The sequence below is a fragment of the Pleurodeles waltl genome, chromosome 1_1 (genome assembly GCF_031143425.1).
Source record: "Pleurodeles waltl isolate 20211129_DDA chromosome 1_1, aPleWal1.hap1.20221129, whole genome shotgun sequence".
NCBI classification, from domain to species: domain Eukaryota; kingdom Metazoa; phylum Chordata; class Amphibia; order Caudata; family Salamandridae; genus Pleurodeles; species Pleurodeles waltl.
The window spans coordinates 903,537,118-903,561,155 of NC_090436.1; the positions used below are offsets into that span (position 1 = coordinate 903,537,118).

The 24,038-nt window shown below is 44.3% G+C and overlaps 1 protein-coding gene across 14 annotated transcripts in view; it reads left to right on the forward strand.

Annotated features, from left to right (window-relative positions):
• Positions 1-24,038, forward strand: part of LOC138288601 (protein prune homolog 2-like) — a 400,651-nt gene that overhangs the window by 237,975 nt on the left and 138,638 nt on the right. For all 14 annotated transcript variants that reach the window (XM_069230106.1, XM_069230109.1, XM_069230100.1 and 11 more), the window contains exons 6-7: positions 5,859-5,990; positions 14,211-14,297. In XM_069230106.1, coding sequence (XP_069086207.1) covers positions 5,859-5,990; positions 14,211-14,297 — 219 coding nt within the window. The remainder of the gene's footprint in view (positions 1-5,858; positions 5,991-14,210; positions 14,298-24,038) is intronic.

The window sequence follows — 24,038 nt, forward strand, 5'->3', positions numbered from 1 at the left end:
TCCTATACTGCTTTCTGACAGCATATACAATTTAATCCCATACCGTGCCCTCTTACTAGGAATGAACTGCTTAAAAACTAAACGCCCCTTGAAAAGGACCAAAGACTCGTCAACACTTATCTCTTTGCCTGGAACATAGACCTCTGAAAACCGATCTACAAAATGATCAAGGACAGGCCTAATCTTAAAAAGACGGTCACAATCAGGGTGATCTCGTGGCAAGGCTAAAGCATTGTCTACAAAATGCAGCATACGAAGAAGAAGCAAATAGCGATTACGTGTCATAGTTGCAGGAAATATAGCCGTTGCCATCAAGGGACTAGTAGACCAATAAGAAGCCAGTGACGGCTTCCTGATCAACCCCATCAAAAAAGTCAAACCTAAAAACTTTTTCGTCTCTTCCAGATATGTGGGAACCCACTCAGTAGCTCTAGACTGAGGCCTAAGTCTGGCAGCGTTGTCCCTCAAATATTGCTCTGCATACAAATTAGTCTGCTCCACAATCTCTTCCAAAAATACATCGTCCATAAACAAGTGAAAGAAATGGACAGGCAAAACGTTTTACGTATTGACTCTACACCCTGGGAGACCAATAAATGCAGGTAACTGTGGCTGCTCCATGTTTGGGGCAATCCAGGTGTCAGGTCTTCTAATGGGAAACCCTTCAGCCCCAGGCTGCTGCACTCTTGGCACTTCAATCTCCTCCTCTAAAACAGGCCCTTCATCTGCACTGAGAGTAGCTTCCTCATCAGAAGAATACTCTTGGGCAGAAAACTCACTGCCAGAATCTCTCACTTCCTCCTCTGCTTCACATGCAGAGTCAGTCTCGTAATCATGGTCTGAAGACGACTCAAAGAGCATGCCAACAACCTGCTGAGCGTTCACTCTGCGGCTAGCCATGATCCTCACTAACAACAAATGGATTGCCAACAACAACTAGCACTAAAATAAGTAATAAACAAAGTGTAGCTTTATCACAAGGAGTTATGTACTAAAAAAATATACCACTCACTTGCCTGAACAAGCTACTCACCAGCAACTACTCTGCACAGACACAGCAATCACTAATGATATCCCACTAAAAAGAAAAAAGAAAATTAGACATATGACAACACAAATATCATTTTGCTCAAAGGACAATTTCACACACAATACTGCATTTAGTACACCACCTACAAACATGTCATTCATGCATGTCAACAATACTCCGGTGGAGTAAATTGCTTTCACTTACCTAAAACATGCAACTATGCAAACCGCAGGACAACTACTGCCAAAACCGCAAGGATCCACAGCAAAGGAAGCAAAGGCTTTGAGCTAGAACAAAAAGAAGAAATAAACTGTTATAATCACAAATACAAATACTTCGCCAGTTGACAAACACCCCGCCACCAAGAACTTAGAAATTGTGGTGCCTAAGTGGCTTCTGCCCACTAGTCTGATCTGCCTCCAAGGTGGGCAGAAATGGCCCTCACTAATGTGCCCCCTTTGGGGGGCGACCCTTGCCAAAGGTGCCGCCCCCCCCCACACAAAACACACACACAGGATCCCTGGTGCCTCAGTGGATTCTGCCCCCCTTGGGGGCAGATGGGCATAAAAAAATTGGCTGATCTGCCCCCAAGGAGGGCAGAAATGGCCAACAGCTCTGTGCCCCCTTTAGGGGGCGACCCTTGCCAAAGGGGGCAAACAGGGGCACCCCCAGCACTAAACAAAAAAAGCCCCAGCCGTATTGGTGGTTTCTGCCCTCCTTGGAGGCAGATGGGCCTACAAAAATAGGCCCATCTGCCAAGGGGGGCAGAGATGGCCAAACCGAAATCTCTTGCCCAAGGGGTGCCCCCAAACACACAAAACACACACACACCTCACAATCCCTGGCGCCTAGTGGGTTTCGACCCCCCCCCCGGGGGCAGATCGGCCAAAAAATCGGCCGATCTGCCCCCAGGGGGGGAGAAATAAGAAAACAAATTAGCCCCCAATGGGAGCGACCCTTGCCCAAGGGGTCGCTCCCTAAAAAACATGCCAAACATAATTTCCCTTGTGTCTAGTGGTTTTCGACCCCCCCCCCACCCGGGTGCAGATCGGCTGAAAAATCGGCCTATCTGCCCCCAGGGGGGCCGAAATACAGAAAACAAATTAGCCCCCAATGGGAGCAACCCTTGCCCAAGGGGTCGCTCCCAAAATACATGCCAAAAATAATTTCCCTGGTGTCCAGTGGTTTTTCGGCCCCCCCCCGGGGGCAGATCGGCTGAAATATCGGCCGATCTGCCCCCAGGGGGGGTCAAAATAGGAAAATAATGGCCCCCAATGGGAGCGACCTTTGCCCAAAGGGCCCCTCCCAAAACTAAAGAGATAAAGAAATCCCTGGTGCCTAGAGGGGATTCCTGATCCACGATTGCGGGCCCCGCCCTCGATCGTGGAGCAGGAATCCACTGAAAACAGGCACAGGGGGAAAGGAAAAACCCTTTCCTTTCCCCCCGTGTCTGTTTCCCCCCCCAAACCCCCAAAGAGGGAAGGACTCACCTGAGAGTCCTTTCTCTCCGACGCGCTGGAAGGAAATGGCTTCCAGCGCGTCCCTCGGCAATATTTGATGACATTGGAGCGCTGTGAGCGTGCTGATGTCATCGGATTGCCGAGGGGGGGGTCGGGGGTGGAAGGGGAAGGGATTCCCCTTCCATCTACGACCGGGGGGTGTGGGTGGGGGATCAAAGGGGGAGCGCTAGCACTCCCTCGTGTCCCGGGTGCAGGACCAGGTGATCTCGTCCAAGGCACCCGGGAACCGGTGCCTTGGACGAGATCATCACGTCCAAGGCACCCAACCGGTTAAAGAGTTACATGGAGTGTCTTCCAAACCCTTTAGTTATGCCTGTGTGCCTGTCTGTTCCCCCCCCCATTCCACAAAAGAGGGAAGGACTCACCTGAGAGTCCTTTCTCTCCGACGCGCTGGAAGCAAATGGCTTCCAGCGCGTCCCTCAGCAATATTTGATGACGTTGGCGCGCTTTGAGTGCACTGATGTCATTGGATTGCCGAGGGGGGGTCGGGTGGAAGGGATTCCCCTTCCATCCACGACTGGGGGGGTATGGGTGGGGGGGCCACCGCTCCCCCTGTGTCCCGGGTGCAGGACGAGGTGATCTCGTCCAAGGCACCCGGGAACCGGTGCCTTGGACGAGATCATCTCGTCCAAGGCACCCAACCGGTTAAAGAGTTACATGGAGTGTCTTCCAGACCCTTTAGTTATGCCTGTGTGCCTCTTCCTGTCTTCAGATTGTCACTTCCTAGAGTATGCTTTTAGAATGCTTACAGTTATTTTTAGGTCGACTACACAGCGCATGGAAAGCATTGCGAGACCTATTGTTTACAATTCAGAGGGCATCCAACTTGCCCACACCATACCATTAGTTGTTTTCATTGTCACTTGTTTGCAATCTTTTGATTGCTTATCCTCCATATACTTCCCCTCCTTTCTTGTGTTAGCTGCTCCTTGGATCATGGACTAAGTACATGAGTTCTTCCTCATCTTTGTTCTTCCCCGTATTTTCAAAATACAGTATTTCTTCATTTTATAAATGTTTCAGTATATTCCTGGATGTGTAATGTGCTTTCCTACTTTTAACACAGGCATATGGCTTCTGATTTATTTTGCTTCTTATTTGTTGCTTTCACACTATGGGGGTTATTCTAACTTTGTAGGAGTGTTAATCCGTCCCAAAAGTGACGGTAAAGTGACGGATATACCACCAGCCGTATTACGAGTTCCATAGGATATAATGGACTCGTAATACGGCTGGTGGTAAATCTGTCACTTTTCCGTCACTTTTGGGACGGATTAACACCTCCTCCAAAGTTAGAATAACCCCCTATCTGTTCTCTCTAGTCATGCTTTAGTTACTCACACCCACATCTTTACTACTCTATGTCATTCTACTCTACACTACTCCACTCTATGCCACTCCACTCTACACCACTCCACCCTACACCACTCCGCGACACCCTACTCTACACCACCACATGCTATGCCACTCTACTCTACACCACTCCACTCTATGCAACTCCACCCTACTCTGTGCCACTCTATTCCACACAATGCCACTCTGACACACTATGCCACTTCACTCTTCACTACTGTCCTCTACGCTGTTCTACACCACTCTGCTCTACCCCACTCTGTCCCACTCTATGCCACCCTAAGCCACTCCATTCTATTCTACTTCACTTCATTCAACTCAAATCTATGGTTTACTATGTTACTCCAGTATAACCTCTCTACTGTAGTGCTGCTTATGCCACGCCACACAATGCCACTGTACAGCACTCTGCGCGACTCCACTCTGTGCCACTTAACACCATGCTGCTCTAACTACTCTACTCTATGCCACTCCACTTTATGCCACTCTAGACTATGCCGCTCTATGCGTCTCCAATCTATGCCATGTCACTTCTCTCCATGCCACTCTACTCCCCACCACTCTGATGTACTCCACTCTATGTCACATCACACTACTCTACATCACTCTGTGCCACTCTACTCTGTGCAACTCCACTCTACTATATGCCAATCTATGCCATTCCATTCTAATCCATGCCAGTCTACTTCATGCCATTTCACTCCACTCTCCCCCATTCTACTCCACTCCACGCCATTCTACTCTGTCACTCTGCTCTACACCACTCTACGCCACTACACACCATGCCCCTCCACCTCATGCAACTCCAATTTACGCCACTCCATTGCACTCTGGGCCACTCCATTCCACTCTACATCTCTGTATTCTACGACACTCCACTCCACAACTCTTCAAAACTTCAGTCTATGCAATTCTACTCTACTCTGTGCCACTCTACTCTATGCCACTCTGCTGCATGCCACTTTACTCTATTCCACTCTATGCCACTCGCTGTCTCTCAAATCTACACTGCTCCACTCTACACCACTCTACTATATGCCACTCCACGCAACTCTTCCCCACTCTATGCCACTCTATTTCACTCTACTCCACTCCATTCTACTCAATACTCTATTTTATGCCACTCCACCATACAACATTCTACTCTATGGCCCTCCATGCCACTCCACACAAGGCCACTTTACACCACTGTACTGTATGCCACTCTATTCTACACAGCTCCACTATGCACTACTCGACTTTAAGGCACTCTACTCTGTTCCACTCTTCTCTACTCTACGCTACTCTACTCTGTGCCACTCCACTCTACACCATGCATTACTGCACACTACTCTACTCCACTCTGTGTTATGCCACTCTTCTGTATGCCACTCTATGCCACTCTAGTCTGTCAATCTCCTTACTCTGCCACTTCACCCCACTCTATGCTACTCTACACCAGCGGTTCCCAACCTTTTGACTTCTGTGGACCCCCACTTCATCGTTACTGGAACCTGGGGACTCCCACAGAATCATTATTGGAATACGGGGACCCCCCACTGAGTCATTACTGAAAGCTGTAGACCTAATCTTTTAATATTATTTAATTTTCTAAGCAGTCGCAGACCCCCTGGGGAGACTTCCCAGACCCCCAGGGGTCCCTGGACCACAGGTAGGGAACCACTGCTCTACACCATTCCATGCCACTCTCCTCTACACCATTCTCATCTATTTCACACCACTAACTCTTAGCCATGCTCAACAGCAACCATGCATGGCTAAAAGACATCAGCTAAGTCAATAGCTTTCACATAGCTGAGGCCTAAAAAACATCGGCAAAGGTAATAGCTCTCACATAGGCGAGACCTACTTGCTTTGCCAGTGCTTATTCTTTTCACAGAGAATTCACTCATTCCAGTCTTTCTCATTTTTTCTTCCTCCTTGATTATTTTTTCTGGATTGTTTCTGTCTAATAGATATGTAATCAGTACACTGGAGCTCATGGTAGCTGAAGACTATATGATCGTCTACCTCAATGGGGCCACGCCGAGGAGGAAGATGCCTGGCCTTGGATGGATGAAACGATGCTACCAGATGATTGATCGGCGGTAAGGAGTTTTCCTTAAAAATACTACTTCTTGAGTTTTTCTGAGAAATCAAGTGTGAGGAAGATGAAGAAACTAAACATGGGCATGTGTGAATGAAACATTTTTAAAACAGGGATTGGTTACCTACCCAGTACTTCTTACTTGCAGTCCTTAAGGAGAGTTTATCATGTCTGTGACAGTGCTCTGTATTTGAACCTGGCTGCTCTCTGTTGTTGCTTCTATGTTTCCTGTAAGTCTAATGTTCCATTTGAAACCTGAGGATCAGTTCAGCCTCTCTCATGAAATGTAACCGAAGGAGAGAGCAGACTGTCTGCTCGCTAGCTAAGGATTAGTCATGCAGCCCTAGCAGCAAGCACGGGGACGCATCAGAGTAAATAATACCTTCTTTTTGTTGCTGTTTCCATGTCATGATAGCTGTCCTACAAAAACGTTGTTGAGAACTGTATGTCCATTTAAATAAAAGGCAGTCTCGTGTAGTATCACTTGCCTTCCTTGTCAACTGACCCCAGTAACAATCACTGTCAAAGATCATCGAAAACAATTCCGTAGTCAGATCGCTACAAAAAATGCAAATAAGTTTATTTCATATAAAAAATAAGAACATATTAATAGATATAAAATACAGTAGCAGAGAGAATACATCCACTACAGTTTCTCCCGTATTCTTACCTTTTCAAGGTCACATATTCACAGTTTACGAATACCCAACTAATTAATCCTCATAATAGGAAAAATAATTACCTTCAAGCCACCTTAATCCCACCTAAATTTAGTGACGTGTACCAGTTTATATGATAATTTCCAAACTCGCACAACAATTTCATATATTTAAGGTAATGTGGGTATAACCAATCCCATAATTTCATATATTTAAGGTAATGTGGGTATTACCAATCCTATATATATATACACACATATATATATATATATATATATATATATATATATATATTTTTTTTTTTTTTTTTTTTGCTGAAAAAAACAAAGGTTACTTGAACGTTATAGTTAGTTTGACGTTATACCCATACAAACCCATAGAAATTCAGCAGTTATACTTATGCAAAGAAACTATAACCCGTGGCCTAAAGTTACTTAATGGTGCAAGTTATAGTTTCCAAACCACCCCCCTGCATGCACCCAACCCAATGCTGCGCAAAGGTGGCCTTTGACCGTGCTCATCAGGGTTTTGGTGTGTGAATGTGTGTAATGTTTTTTTTTTTTGGGTTCAGATCTATGAATACATCACAGATTAACCCTGTGGGCCACATTAGTGCCTTGGAGAATCCAGGGATCCTTGGTTCGGTCCAAAAAAACAAATTAGGCTATTTTTTGCCCCCATTTCCTGACCCTCCATGTGTCCAATGGGGACAGGATACCTCTATCCTAACCCCTTATGTTATTTTTGACTTTTGTTTCCCCTCATCGGGTCAACTGAGAAATAAAATGGCAGCCTCAAGTTCCCTTTTAGGTTGAGGCCAGCCAATCAGGGCCTTGCCTTTGCCCCGGATCTACGGATCCCCTACTGGTGGATCTGGAAAGGATCTGCATCCCTAGATGTCTATATTTTTCTTTCTTGAATAATTACTAAACTACTGAACAGATTTACCCAAAACTACAAAAGGTGCTCTTTCTGGCCCAAGATATACCTTTCTGCAAAATTTGGTGTAATGCCATTCAGCGGTTCGGGCTGTAGTCGTGTCTAAAAACTGCAAAATTCACATAGAGACTGCATGGGAATTAAGTATTTTGGGCCTCCCTATTTTTCTCGGCCCCGGCTAGACGAATCACCCTAAAACTTTCTAGACATCAACTAAAGTAACTTGTACACAAGTTTTGAAAATTTCTTGAGAATGAAAATGTGTCAAACGGTGTCAGCAAAACAAAAAATGCTTTATCTATTGGAAAAGTCGGTCCTAACTACAACTACCTTCTTAACATTGCCAGTAGGTGACCCTATAGTTATAGATAGGTCAGAGTTTTCACACAAAAGGCATTTTTGTTTCTTTAACAACTTCACTGCCAGGCCTTTTCCCCCTCCTGTGCCAGGCCTTTTTTTGGCTATTTGGGGCAGTTCGCGCTTAGGTCCTCATAACTTTTTGTCCACATAAGCTAGCCAAGTCAAATTTGCGTCCTTTTTTTCCAACACCCTAGGGGTTCTAGAGGTAGCCAGACTTTGTGGGTTCCCCTGAAGGAGGCCAAGAAATTAGCCAAAATACTGTGAAAATGTTTTTTTTTTTTTTTTTAATGGGAAAAAGTCGCTGCAAAAGAAGGCTTGTGGTTTTTTCCCTGAAAATGGCATCAACAAAGGGTTTGTGGTGCTAAAATCACCAGCTTCCCAGCTTTCAGGAACAGGCAGACTTGAATCAGAAAACCCAATTTTTCAACACAAATTTGGCATTTTACTGGGACAAACCCCATTTTAAAGATTTTTTTTGTGCTTTCTGCCTCCTTCCAGCCAGTGACAGAAATGGGCATGAAACCAATGCTGGATCCCAGAAACCTAAACATTTCTGAAAAGTAGACAAAATTCTGAATTCAGCAAGGGGTCATTTGTGTAGATCCTACAAGGGCTTCCTACAGAAAATAACAACTGGAATAAAAAAAAAATGAAATTGAGGTGAAAAAAACAGCTATTTTTCTCTACGTTTTACTCTGTAACTTTTTCCTGCAATGTCAGATTTTTTAAAGCAATATACCGTTACGTCTGCTGGACTATTCTGGTTGCGGGATATATAGGGCTTGTAGGTTCATCAAGAACCCTAGGTACCCAGAGCCAATAAATGAGCTGCACCCTGCAGTGGGTTTTCATTCTATACCGGGTATACAGCAATTCATTTGCTGAAATATAAAGAGTGAAAAATAGCTATCTAGAAAACCTTTGTATTTCCAAAATGGGCACAAGATAAGGTGTTGAGGAGCAGTGGGTATTTGCACATCTCTGAATTCCAGGGTGACCATACTAACATGTGAATTACAGGGCATTTCTCAAATAGACGTCTTTTTTACACACTCTCTCATATTTGGAAGGAAAAAATGTAGAGAAAGACAAGGGGCAATAACACTTGTTTTGCTATTCTATATTCCCCCAAGTCTCCCGATAAAAATGATACCTCACATGTGTGGGTAGGCCTAGCGCCCGTGACAGGAAATACCCCAAAACACAACGTGGACACATCACAATTTTTGACAGAAAACAGAGGTGTTTTTTGCAAAGTGCCTACCTGTAGATTTTGGCCTCTAGCTCAGCCGGCACCTAGGGAAACCTACCAAACCTGTGCATTTTTGAAAACTAGAGACCTAGGGGAATCCAAGATGGGGTGACTTGTGGGGCTCTGACCAGGTCCTGTTACCCAGAATCCTTTGCAAACCTCAAAATTTGGCTAACAAAACACGTTTTCCTCACATTTCGGTGACAGAAAGTTCTGGAATCTGAGAGGAGCCACAAATTTCCTTCCACCCAGCGTTCCCCCAAGTCTCCCGATACAAATGATACCTCACTGGTGTGGGAAATGCCCCAAAACACAACGTGGACACATCACAATTTTTGACAGAAAACAGAGGTGTTTTTTGCAAAGTGCCTACTTGTAGATTTTGGCCTCTAGCTCAGCCGGCACCTAGGGAAACCTACCAAACCTGTGCATTTTTGAAAACTAGAGACCTAGGGGAATCCAAGATGGGGTGACTTGTGGGGCTCTGACCAGGTTCTGTTATCCAGAATCCTTTGCAAACGTCAAACTTTGGCTAAAAAAACACGTTTTCCTCATATTTCGGTGACAGAAAGTTCTGGAATCTGAGAGGAGCCACAAATTTCCTTCCACCCAGCGTTCCCCCAAGTCTCCCGATAAAAATGATACCTCACTTGTGTGGGTAGGCCTAGCGCCCGCGACAGGAAATGCCCCAAAACACAACGTGGACACATCACAATGTTTGTCAGAAAACAGAGGTGTTTTTTGCAAAGTGCCTACCTGTAGATTTTGGCCTCTAGCTCAGCCGGCACCTAGGGAAACCTAACAAACCTGTGCATTTTTTAAAACTAGATACCTTGGGGAATCCAAGATGGGGTGACTTGGGGGGCTCTGACCATGTTCTGTTACCCAGAATCCTTTGCAAACCTCAAACTTTGGCTAAAAAACACGTTTTCCTCATATTTTAGTGACAGAAAGTTCTGGAATCTAAGAGAAGCCACAAATTTCCTTCCACCCAGCGTTCCCCCAAGTCTCCCGATAAAAATGATACCTCACTTGTGTGGGTAGGCCTGGTGCTCGCGACAGGAAATGCCCCAAAACACAACGTGGACACATCACAATTTTTGACAGAAAACAGAGGTGTTTTTTTGCAAAGTGCCTACCTGTGGATTTTGGCCTCTAGCTCAGCCGGCCCCAGGGGGGGCAGAAATGGCCTAAAATAAATTTGACCCACCCCCCCAACCCCACCCCGGGAGCTACCCTTGCCTACGGGGTCGCTCCCCTTGCGTGACATTGGCACAAAAAGAAAAAAAAACGGTGCCTGGTCTGAATACAATTTGTCCCCCAGGGGAGCGACCCTTGCCTAATGGGTCGCTCCCCATCTCTAAAAAAACAAACAAACAAAAAAATAACACAAACAAAAATTTGGTGCCTAGAGGTATCTGCCCCCAGGGGGGGCAGAAATGGCCTAAAATAAATGTGCCCCCCCCCCCACTACCCCTGGGAGCGACCCTTGCCTATGGGGTCGCTCCCCCTGCGTGACATTGGCGCAAAAAGAAAATCCCCGGTGCCTAGTGGTTTCTGCCCCCCTTGGGGGCAGATTAGTATAGCAAAAATCAGCCGATCTGCCCCCAAAGGGGGCAGAAATGGTCTAAATACAATTTTCCCCTCCAGGGGACCGACCCTTGCCCAAGGTGTCGCTCCCCATCTGTAAAACAAAAAAACAAAAAAATCCCCGGTGCCTAGTGGTTTCTGGCCCCCTTGGGGGCAGATCGGCCTAATTAAAATAGGCTGATCAGCCCCCCCAGGGGGGCAGAAATGGCCTAAAATAAATTTGCCCCCCAGGGGAGTGACCATTGCCTAAGGGGTCACTCCCCTTGTGTGAAATTCACGTAAAAAACAAACTCCCTGGTGTCTAGTGATTTCTGTCCCCCTTGGGGGCAGATTGGCCTCATAAAAATAGGCCTAAGGGGTCGCTCCCTTATTGCCAATTTCTAAAAACAAACAAAATCCCTGGTGTCTAGTGGGCGTTTCAAAAGCCGGATTGCTTTGCAATCCGGCTTTTGAAACGATCAGAGAGACTTCAAAGGGAAGGAAATTCCTTTCCTTCCCTTTGAAGCCTCTCTGGGCATCCCCCACGTGATCGAAAGAGAAATGCTTTGCATTTCTCTTTCGATCGCGCTGGAAACTGAGCTTCCAGCACGATGGGAGGAGGCCCTCTGTGATAGTCACGTCACAGGGGGAGTGTGGGGGGGGGGGTCGGGTGTGGAAGGGGAAGAGCTTCCCCTTCCATCCACCACCGGGGTGGGTGGGGAGCCCATGGGGGGAGAGTTACTGGGTGCAGGACGAGGTGATCCCCGTAGGTGAACCCCGTAGGGGTTAATAACTTTGGCGCCGTTTGATGAATCTGCACAAAAGCTTCCAAAAAACATTACTCCACTTTGGCTCTTTCATGGAAAGTTTAAGGCTTATCAGCCATGCTGGGGGCAAGATGGGGGAGGAAGGGTTGCAGAAGTGCAGTTTCTCATGTTACTTCGCCCAGGAAAATTTGCTTTTCAGTATATGAAAAATGGATGAACGGAATTACACCAAATTTGGCAAAAAGATATGACTTTACTGTAATGCAGTGTAAATCCCTTCAGCAGCTTTTGAGAAATTAGCATTTAAAAAGATGTTTGAGTGTGTCTGGCCAGGTTAACACTGGTAAAAAGTTAGAGATATGTGAACCATTGGGGTCCAGGTACACTCTGATTGGCCCACTCAAAGTTGATCCTGATTGTCTGGTCACAAAATGGAGACTACTTTGTGGCAGCCCCTGACGTCCAGGGCCATATGGGTGGGGAAGGCAGAAAGCCTGAAGATATCCCATCCTGCTGGCAAGAGGGGGCCACCAGGAACAGAAGGTCACAAAAAGCATCCAAAATGGTCAATCAGATGCTCAGAAAACATTTAAAGAAGCTGAGTTCCCATGGGGGACAACGAGGAAGGGTCTGAGCAGCTCTCTGGTCCCTTTGCTTCTTGAGTCCCCGGGAGGGCTAAGCTCCAAAGGGTCAGCCCAAGGAGATAAAAACAATTATAGATGCTGGGAGCAGGTTGCATGTGGGGCCCTCATCCTCAGAGTCTGTTAGTTCCTGACAGACCCCATTTCCCTGGAAACAGCGAAAAAAGAAAATGAGCGCTGCTATGCTCTTTTTCATATATGTCCCCTTGGGTCTCCTTTTCCCTGGGGACAAAAAGGGAAGAGTTCAACCCAGCACTCCTCCTGCCTTACCGCTACCCCTCCCCCCATAACTGAGGATCAGGAGTGCTCAGTCTAGACTCTCCTGCCCACACTGACCACAACAGGAAGAGTGCTTTGTTCCTGCTTCTGCTACGTCGACTCTTGTGCAACACAGCATAGCTTTGCACAGCATGTGGAGAGGCAGCAGGGACTGTGAGAGCTTTGGCAGGCCCCACAACTCCTAATAAAAAATTAAATACTTAAAAATAAATGTGTGATCTGAGCACCCTTTAAAAAACGAAAAATAAGTAGTTTCTTCACAGGGCTCCAATTGCCTGGAGCTTGGATCACCTCATAAACCCTTTCAAGAGTGATTTAAAATTGTCTTCCCTGGAGCCTCACTAAAAGTTTTTTTCAAAATCACCCTGTCATACTTTCAAGTGCTTCTAGAGGTTGGACGTTTGCTTAGAGTCTCTGAGATGTTGAACTTTGGGGGCTTGAACTTTCAAACTACTTTTAGAGTAAAAACACTGATTTTCATAATAAGATGGGCGTACCATATCATCCTATCTAATCAAGTCATCCTCACACCCCTTTACCTCTATCCAGCCCTGAACCCCCAAGTAACCTTCACCTCTCTTTCCTATCTATTGCTCAAACCTCACCCCCTCACCTGCCTACCCACCCCTCAACCCTGAAGTCACTTTCACCTCCCTTCACATCTACCTTCCCCTTATCTCTACTCACCCCCTGAGCCTCAAAATATATATATTAAATAGCATAAAAATGTTATTTAAAGAAATAAATACCTGCATGGCAAAGTACTGTGTGGTAACTGTAAGAATACTTACCTGTGTGGTACTTACCTGTGTGGTAAAGAATCTGTGGTAAAATTCCAGCATGATGAAGTCTATGAGGTAAAGGCTGTTACCCATCAGGCAGGATACAAATATTTTGGGGGCATTGTTGTTTGTTTTATGCCTTTCAGTATGTTTGGTGGGCACCTTCGCCTCTTTGACAGCGCATGCTCTTTCCCTTGCAAAACATTTTAATTATGTAGAGGACTCAGAGCCTGCCCATTGCTGACTATTGGTTGGCTTCATGGTTATTCTTGTTTCCTTAATTGTCTTTGTTCAACAAGAGCCAGCTTTACTTCCTCTTCATGTGTTTATCCCTACCGTGCTATGCACTCCCTTTTTGGTGCTGTTTTAATGCGGGCTCAAAACAGTGCAACATGGCTAACAGAAATTGACAAAGCTAATAGCTCCTTAATAGGAGAGACCTCTTGACACTGCCAATGCTTGTTTCAGCAGAACTCTGTTAGCGACACTGGCACTAACACAATACAAGTTCTGCAAGGCTTCTTATACTGAGCATTTTCAGAGATAGGGTTGGTCAAAGAAGTCAACCAAAATTACCCTGTCTGGACCACTGTATATCGAAAAGTATTTCTCGTGCTTGTACTTCCTTAGGTAAAATCTGTGATATAGCTTGCAACAGGTAAAAGAAGTGTGACGAGTTTTTTTTCATTTGTGTGCAAATAGGAAAGCCCATGAAAATGGGTGGAAGCAAAATATATACATTCCTTGATGACCTTTGCAATCTGTACCTGCTGTGTGAAAGAACATGCATTATCAAATCAAATCAGACAGTACTTTGTTTGATTAAACATAATGAATCATAAACGTGCACAATAAAAACACTCAATAAAATGCATGCGTTATTTTAGGAAATTATCCTTATCCGCTTGACATTTTAGATACATCGATAATATATGACAAATTAAATGGTATTGTTTTCTATTTTTTTACACAGGTTAAGAAAAAACTTGAAGTCGTTTATAATTGTTCACCCATCATGGTTTATCAGAACTATTCTCACCGTGACGCGGCCTTTCATTAGGTAAAATGGCTTCCGTTTCTTAACATCATTTACTCTCAGAATGTGCTTCAGCAGTCTGAATTAGTGTTTGGAACTGTTTGGTAACGAGACATGCACTTGTTTATTAGAAAGTTCCACCCTGTAATTACCCTATTGTTTTTTTACTGAAGGGCATTTTTATTGCACCGATGGAATCCGTGCTGAACTATATTCACTAATCATAGCGCTCCTCAATGTTTCCCACGTAAGCATTCATTCCAAGTATAGCTCCGCCTCAATTTAACGCCATAGATGACCCACATAGGCTGTAATTCGACACAGTCTGAGCTTTATTTTAAACCTCTTAGCCTCTTTACTGCGACCCTTGGGCTGTTTTCGAAGAATGTGACATTTCATCAGCACCATACCTTGCATTCTGCGGCTTACTTCCGCATGCAGATCATCTCATTAAAGTTTAGAAATAGCGCAGGTCCCGCAGAAATCCTACTGCAAAAACTGAACTCTACCCAGTCTTTATTGCTCTGCACGCACTCTCTGCTTGCTCTTGTTTTCCCACAGGTTCTCATAGGTTTGCTTAGAGTCAGACACTCCCATTATGAACTAGGCACTTAGTGGTTCAGTGACTTTTCAGTTGACTTAAAGGAGAATTGGACCTTGGAAATGGACCAGGCCCCATCACTATAAATTTAGGTTCCAGCCTCTTTAACTATTTTAAGTGATAAGGGGGCTCACTTACTTCTTAAATATTACTTCATTAAGGTTGCAAATATGTTTTGTGTAACACTGAATAACTGATTTATTTATATATATGTGTGTTTATGCATATATATATATATATATATATATATATATATATATATATATATTTTTTTTTTTAATGTGTTTTCGTATAGCACATATTTACCAAGGAATGGCATTCTCCTCAGGTTCTGAGCTGGCAGGGCGACCTTACTTGTCAGTTTCATTTCAAGCTAATGCGCAGCAATTACAAACCATGGGCCGAGGGCCTTTAGCCCTCATCTAAACAACATGTTTTATATATAGTAAAATATAACACAATTATGACGTTTCCAAGCACTGATTGGCAGGTGTTGAGATCACGTTACTCTGTTGACAAGTGTCGGCAGGACGGAAGACTAAGTCGGCCTTAGCAGAATTCAAACTCTTACCCTCCTTATCCCTACATTTTGTCAGTAATGAGCATTCCACTCACAGAGCCATCCTGACAGCTAAACCTAATGATTCCTTGCTCCTTGCAGAGGTCTACAAAGAGAGGGTCTCAAAGGGTGAAGCCTACTAAGTACACACTACTTGACGCAAAGTGTATGGTCATTACAGAGCAAATGCTCCATCATCCACCACGGGAATGACCATAGCAAGGATTAGTGTAGAACACTATGTGTGGCGCCCAGGAAGTGCAGGCACTAGAACAACTTTATTTCACTCACTTTCCTTATGAAGGAAGGCTATGTAGGAGTAGGAAAGTACTCCCAGGTTGTAAACGTGACAGAAGGGGACCCCTGGTTGTGGCCAGTTGACTGGACAATAGATGGTATCCTGGATGATGTGTATTTAGCTGCCTTTAAAAAGATGTAATTATAGATCATCCAGTTCTTTACTTGGATTAAGAGATCAGGAAGTTGCTGGTGACTCCAAGGGTCTCATTATGAGTGCCCCGGTGTCCTGTGCAATAGTTATCGCACATGATAAAATCAGACACCTAGGTGTTTGGATTTTATAATTTGCGATAATTATCACGCATTACAAGTTCTACCTACAAAATGCATACCGAAGCAAAATCCACGTCTCAATATTTTCCGGGTGTATTTCCCAGTGTGAATTGTGGCGGATTTGGCATTTCGAAATTTATCCCAGGGATGCAGATTTTATCACACCAGGTATTTACAAGGGGTGATAATATCCCCACAACTCATAATTTCTATATGTGCAAATACAAACGTTTCTGCACATATCGTAATTATACAGGCACCTGTAATTACGCCGTAATCTCGTTTGCATGCCTCCAGTGAGCATGGGTGTCATTTGTATTCATGCAGCTACATACTTTCAACCTTTTGACATGTGGGGGAACGCATTGAGGCCAGTAAACCCAGCCTCCTCTAAAGGCATCAGACAGCATCCTTATTAACCACAATCTTAGTCTGCAAAAATGACCCAAGTCTCACTGCCTTTCTTATGTTGGAGAACATATTACATTCTCTGGCCATATTGATTGAACATCATAAACACAACCTATCAAGTCGAAAAACATTTTAGCTAAAACCATTTCCATACTAATTTACAATTTGTACAGTAGAATAACAGTTGATGATTCGGTCCAACTAATATATTTAAATTTCCTATCCACATTCTCACATTTCATAAACACCATCAGAGTCATGATTGGTCACCCCTCATGTCTCCTATGGCATCACCTAATTGAATTGACTTGGGCCAGGGGAGAAAGCCCCCTCACAGAGGCCACCATTAGCAGTCGTTTAGAAGGTAATCCCACCAGCTCTCTCAAAGTAGCAAGAGCATGGGCCTGAATGAAACCTGGTCCCCCAAAAACAACCATGTGTGCCAGATTGTATGAATTCCCATGGCACCGAAAACGAGTGGTAGACTTGGGTAACTGGGCCATTCCTTGGTCTTCTGTGGCAGACACAACCCCCTAGCATTCCTAGGGGTGTGTACCTTGTCTGGCTATGGACAATCGCAGTAGCGGACGTCACCATCACTTTTCTAGAGACCATGGTATACAACATCAGTTCCATCTTGAATTTGCCCTCACTTATATTTCTGATGTCAAGGTTGTCCACCTGTTTTGTGGCTGAGCACTACTCTTTCTCCGGCCCAAGCTGAAAAGAGGAAATTACTCACAAAGTCATACAAGTTGCAGGGAATGGGAGGGCCTGAAAATAGCTCTTGAGCCGGAGGAGTGAAGGAAGCGTGTCATTGGTCGCCAGTGGCAGCGAGGCAGGAAGCTGCCTGGCTGACCCTACGAGCTACCCAGACAACCTTGTTAGTTCCCCAGACAACCAATGGTTGCATTTCGCAGAAGACCCGCGAAAAATAAAAAAACACAGTTACCATTGGCCCAGCACCCTAAACTGGCCAAATCCAGCCCAAACCTATCCCAGGTGCCTCTGAGCCTACAGCAAGGCTCCTGACCCAGGATCCTGGTACGCAAGGCGAATTAGGTTTTTGTGATATAATCAGAGACAGAGGCGAGCATTTGGGCACCATATATGTGATACATATGATAACTGAAACAAAGGAGAGGTTGACCATGTGTTTGTAGTGCAAAGCTAGGCATTTTAGAAGTGGCCAGTGATGTAATAGGCTGTGGGTTGTTTTAAAAAGATAAATGTACCATCCTTCCTTCCAGACACAGATGTGAGTTATTCAGTGCCAGGAATAAGCAACAGCACAGTTCATTAGGTCTAGTTCTACCACTGGTTCTACAGCAAGACAGTCACAATATTAGGTAATTGCTTTGGGCATCAATTGCAGTGTGATTGTATTTGACCCCCAAACTGACAAGGGTGGCCCAAATTCCAATGTGATAGGAAAACATCCTGTCACTTTCCCTAAGTTGACATCCACCTCTACTACAAAATGGCCACTAAGTACTCTGTCCAACCTAACCTCAAAGAAGCAATCTAGCAAGCACTGCAAGGCCATGATCTCAATATATATGTATTTTAAGTCTTTTTAGACTCCATGTTTGAGTTAAAGCTTATGTGAGTTCCTCATCCGGATACTCCTTACTACTAAGGATTACACTTTGCTTTATAAGCTACTAGGGAAGTCACATCAGAGTTACTTGTCATTTCTTTTTGCGCTCTGCTGTGTCCTTATAAAGGTATCCTAATGTAGAGAATGCTAATGCGAAATAATTTGTCCTCAGCTGCGTGCAGACATTGACTCCAATGATTCACACTTCAGGCATGTTGAAGAAAGGCAGGTGGAAATCCTCGGGAGGCAGAACCCTGCTTTCAGAGGCATAGCTACCATGGGTGCAGCATGCGAAGTGCACCTGGGCCCAAAACCCCGAGGGGCCAATGACCCTTGATAATTGCTTTAATTTTCTACCCCCACTGCAGTCAAACGGCCCATGGCATCCTTGCAACGCTACTGAATGCTTTAGAGATCTAGAGGTCAAAATGTCCAGTGTTGTGTGAATCTGTGGGGTTACAAGTGCTCATGTTGGTAGTCCTTATGAAATCTAGCGAATGTAGTGAAAAGGGTGTAATACAGAAACACAAACCTGATTTCAAAGATAGAATGCTGCAGATTCAAAGTGATGTGCAACAAACTAAACAAAATTGATAACAAAGAAAAAAACTGGGACTTATTTAAGTGTTTAGAGTTCCGTAAAGCTGCAGTCTCCTTGCCCTAGTTACAGCTAAGAAAGCCTGTTCTTAACAAATGATGGAGTCTTCACCGCTTAAACCAGTGTAAACTTTGACCCAACGGTCTTTCCACCTCATGACAGCTGGGTTACAATGATGACTTTCCTTTCCTTTTTAGGGTGGATGACCGTCACTTTTTTTTTCATATAATTTGGGGCCATTACTACTTTGCTAAAAAAAAGAAGAAGAAAAACAACGCCTGCCTTAAGAGTTTGTTTCTTGAAAATAAAAAAGTTGGCAGAGCTGGTACATGTGGCACCCACTTGGCAAACTTTATATCTCTCAAAGGAACTGCCATGGTGGCAGCTTCCTTCACAGCAGTGAAATCTCACCAGGAAGGTGGGGATCTCTAAACATTTTGGGCAGCTTCTCACCAGGTTGACAGAGGCCATGACCTCAGTCCCCCTGGAGGAACTACAACCCACTGGCAAAGGGCTAAATATCTACACCTTACTCATTGTCTCTTGCAGCATTATAACTCTTTGAAATTTCTACCCAGGTAGTCTAATATCTCAGCCCATTGTTTCTGAATTTGCTTCTCTTTTCCTTGGCTGTTTTGCCATTTTCCCATCTCAGTAACCACCACAGTTTCAGCCAGGGATCCCCAAAAGCCCTAGTATGGTTTGCTTAGCTGTCAGCAGCATATGTGATGCAAATTTCCCTTTTCTCTAATGAGGTGGGTGTATCTTTTTAGAGAGACTTTCTAAAAGTATCACCTATGAGCGTTTTACAATTTGAGATTTGTTTTGGTTTGTCTGATATGTGTACCTCCCTTTCCCAGGAGGATGGCCCCACTCGTAGACTTGACCAATGTATGTGTGTAAGGAAGTCTATCTCCCCACACTCTCTCCAACATGTGGTCCCCCACACCCGGTGCTCCATGTTCCCTAGGTTTGCTGGAGTGTAGTGCCACCTGTTGTAAACATTACTTAAGAGAGTCTCTTTCCACTTATATGTACTGCAAAACCATTGGTTATTCTGACTATGTCTCTGTATTTCTGTGTATCTAAAATTATACCCTTCTCCCTCTTCCAAACTTTCTGGTGAGGTAGATTCTCCTCCTGGTTTGTCTTATATAATAGTTAGTAATTCCCGGAGAATGCATGTCCTCCTTTGTCGTACTCCAGGAGGAATTGTTAGAAGGGGTGAGGGCCCTTATTGCATTCATTTTAACTTGGGGATACTGAACTTAGTGTTGATTCTGGAGATATCTATGTCATTCGGTGTCAGTGAGCCCAAAATCCTCCTGCAACTGTTTAAAGGTCTTGATTTTTTCCTTGCATACCACATCTCGAATCATGGGAATGCTGTTAAGTGCGCACTATCCACCGCTTATACTGTTCCACACCACAAGGTGGCACCAGAGTGTGATCTATCACGCTCCAGCCTTTCTCAGTTTACTTCCTAGTTCAACTGACAGGATGTCACTGTGAGCTCTGATAGTATTTCAGTAAACTGGGTACCTCAAAGCCCCCGTCTTGTCACCCTGCATGCAGTGTACCTTGCTAATTCTAGCTTTCTTCCCTGGCCTTATAAAATTTTAGCATATATTTTACAGATCTAAAATGTAGACCCATTTTATGTGGAATGTTAAAGTTTGGAAGTTGTATTAGAGTTTTTGAAATATGACCACTTTAAGGATGCTTTACATTATATCCAACTGGTCTTCACACTCCTTGTAGGTTTATCTCCTTGCTTTTAGGTAGGGACACTGACAGCTTGATCCCCGGATATCTAATTTATGTATTTGTCCATCTAAGAGGAATTAGCTCATCTGTGTCTGAATTGTCACGTTAGACACTGAGACACCGAATCGATCCGATTTTCTCAGGTTGATCTTGAAGGCCAGCACTTGCTGATATTCCCAAAGGGTCGTCATTTGGGGGCATGGAGTTTTTGGGAAGAGGAGGATGTTATCTGCGAACAAATTGGGCTTAAAATCATCTCTTCCCATACAGATCCCCTTGAACAGGTTGTTGGTCCTAATCCTCTGCACCAGTAGTTCAATTGTGATTGCAAACAAGAGTGGAAACAATTTGCACCTCTTATGTGTTCCTCTTTTTATATTGATCCATTAGAACATGACGTTGTTCACACAAACGCACTCCGAGAGTGATACTCCAGCATTACACTTCTGAGTAACTATTCCTTTATGCTCATGGCCTGCAGGGCATCACACATAAAGTCCAAGTCAATCCGGTACAATGCTTTCTCAGCATCAATACCAAGAGCATTTTTCTGTTACCTTCATTCTCAATGTATGAGGTGTATCGATTGATTTTAAAGTGCTAAGTAGATTTCACCAAGCTTAGCGACTCAGAAGGTTAAGAGGGATGCTGTGCCAATCCTCTCAAGTGTGGAGCTCTGTAATTATAGAATACGTGAGACTGCTTCACAAATTTGCAAATATTGAGAGGATAGGGCAAACTAGGCAGCTACATAAGGAATTGTTTGAGAGGTCATACATTTAATAATAATTTTGTTGCACTGTCAATCACATTGTAAATTGGTTAAGCAGGGGATCTCGAGACATCTTGCACAACAGGCACATATGCCACACCTAAAGAGCACCAACAGTAATTCACTGTCTGCTACTGGACAAAAGAAATACTATAATTTAGTAAAAAAACAAATCTCTGTAAATGTTATGAAATGTAGACAATATGACACACAGATCCTCTTGTTTGTTTGTAATTTACCATGGCACTGAGAGTCACCAACATTGCTTCCTTCCTGGCCCCTACTGAGCCTGGCTCCGCCAGGACGAGTCCAGCCCAAAGCTAGTCTCTGGGAAACTAGCTGCCGGGCAGTCACTCAGTGGCGTGCTGTGGTTGCCATGGGCTGTAATCCAAACTAGTAACACGACACTCAAGCCCTCAAGATAAGTGGCCTAGTTCCTTCGCCACCCGCCGCTTCTTTACCTTCCCCCAGTTTTCTACATCCCTCTGCCCGCCACAGAAAGCGACAGCCACGAGAGTAATATCACGGAAGATACAATAAAACATACTCCAGTTTCAGCGCATCATATCCCTTATGCTAATAATGTTTGTGGGAGTAATAAACTTGCACAATCCTACAATACATACTAGTTACGTTGAAAACATAATTTCACCAGTAAGCTGTACTAAACATCTGTGGTATTTATTTGCTCAATTTGGAGGCAATATGCCTGGCACGTTTTTCCCTTAGGATTAACAGAAGAAGCAGTAATGTATATATGTAAATTACTTTCCAGTAACGCCACAATAATGCAATAGTGCTCACATTTGCTAAGTTTTCACAATAGCCTAAAAAGACCGACGCACACACGTTTGCTTGTAGTCGCACACTGAAGCACATGCAGGTGCACAGATCTTCAGAAAGCATCCGCACGGAAACGCTGTTAGGACTAGAGCATCCCAGACAGCCACAGCGACACCTACACCACGCACACTCAGTCCCCCATCCAGCTATCCCAAGTCCGGCTCCTCATTTGCGATCCCTCGACCCAACTCCAACAACAAAGTTCGAGTTGTTGCTTTGTCTGGCACCCTTAAATAGCAATATCTTAACCTAAAAACCGTGTTATAAATGTCAGCTGAGGACACGCCTCGTAGATTTTGAACCATGACAGGTGTGTTTGCTCTGTTTTGAGAATGACAGCTTGAAATAGCTGTACATGATCTGAATATAGTAAAGTTGGGGTCGCAAAGCTGGAGTAGCTAACTCCAGAAACATTTGTATTCCTATGTAAACAGATACAATTAAAAATATATTATTTTAAAACATTTGGGGTCATATGATAATTTTATTTTGCCAAGTCGTTCTTTTATACATTTCGTTTTCTTTTGTTTTTGCTCACAGGCGCTGTTGTCAAAAGATGACAACTTGTTCTGAGTATGCCAGACATATTGCATTGCAAATGCTTGATTTTACTTATAGTTCAGTCCACCTTTTTGCCAAAACATTTTTAACAATTCTAAGGGAAGAGAACCCGGGGCACCCTCATCGTGTTGATGCTTTTCTGCGTTAGCCACAGCACCTACATTGTGCAGCAGCTGAGCATTGTACAGGGTGGTACGATTTTTGCTGCAGTAGTAAAAAAGCTTCATTTCCCTGACAATGTCAAGTACCTTAAAAACAATCAGAAAATAACAAGTTATCTTCTCATGAATGCTTCAATAGGTGACATAATACAGTCCAAAACATGTAGTGGAACATTTATCAATATTTCATGCAGCGCACCAAGCCACCTTGCTGCGCTGCGTGGAAGGGAAAGGGCAGGAATGCACCATATTTCACATAATACAGTGCATTCCTGTCCTTTCCTTGCACCAGCATCCTTTTGGCTGCCTAGTGCCAACACAGGCACCCTTGCGCCATTGTGCTAGAGTTACTGCATTGCAGAGAGGATTGTTTGTGTGCAGGAAGGGGCACCTTCCTGCACAAAAAACAATCATCAGAGGCATTTACTTCTGCAGCACACATAGAAAGAGGAAAAAGTGAAGAGAAATAAAGATATTTCTCCTAGATACCCTCACCTAGGGAGGCGTAGCATTTTGATGCATTCTCAGTCCTACCAGTAATGGTAAGTCCGGGAGTGTGCCAAAATCCATGGGTGGGTGCGTTGGAACACCCATGCCCCATCCACAGAACACCTCCGTGGGGGAGAGTAGTGCAACGCAGCAATTTGAACTGTGTTGCTTTAATCTAGATTTATTAAGTCATGCTGAGCCATGCAAAGTGGCCTTGCATAGCTTGGTAAATCTTAGTAGTTGTGTCGCCGTTGCAGCCTCTTGCATGGTGCAAGGGCAACGCAACTACTGGATATATATGCACTTCATTTCAAATTTAGGGCATTATTTGCTAGATTTTGATGCAGGGAGTCACAGCAAGTCGCAGTGCTGTGCTGCTGCATCAAAAGGAAAGGGCAGGAATGCACTGTATTAATGAAATACGGCACCTTCCTGTCCCTTCTGCCTGTGGTAGCACACAAATTGGTGCCTAGTGCCAACACACCATGGTGCAAAGGTGTCTGTGTAGTTGTCACGTTTGTGTTTGTGCAGAAAGGGACACCTTCCTGCACAAAAACAATCAAAAGAGGTGTTTTCCTCTTTCTATGTCTGCTGCAGAACGCAACAAACAAGGAGAAATAGATATATTTCTCCTCGTTACACCTCCCCTGGGGAGACACACAGTTTTGATGCATTTCCAGGATTACAGATTTTTGTAAATCTGGGCATGCATTAAAACCTGTGGGTGTTGCGTGGGAAAAGCCAATGGAACATCTCCTTGACGTAGAGTATGGCAACGCAGGGTGACTTTGTGTCACCTCATAGATATGATTGAGAAGACTATGCTACCG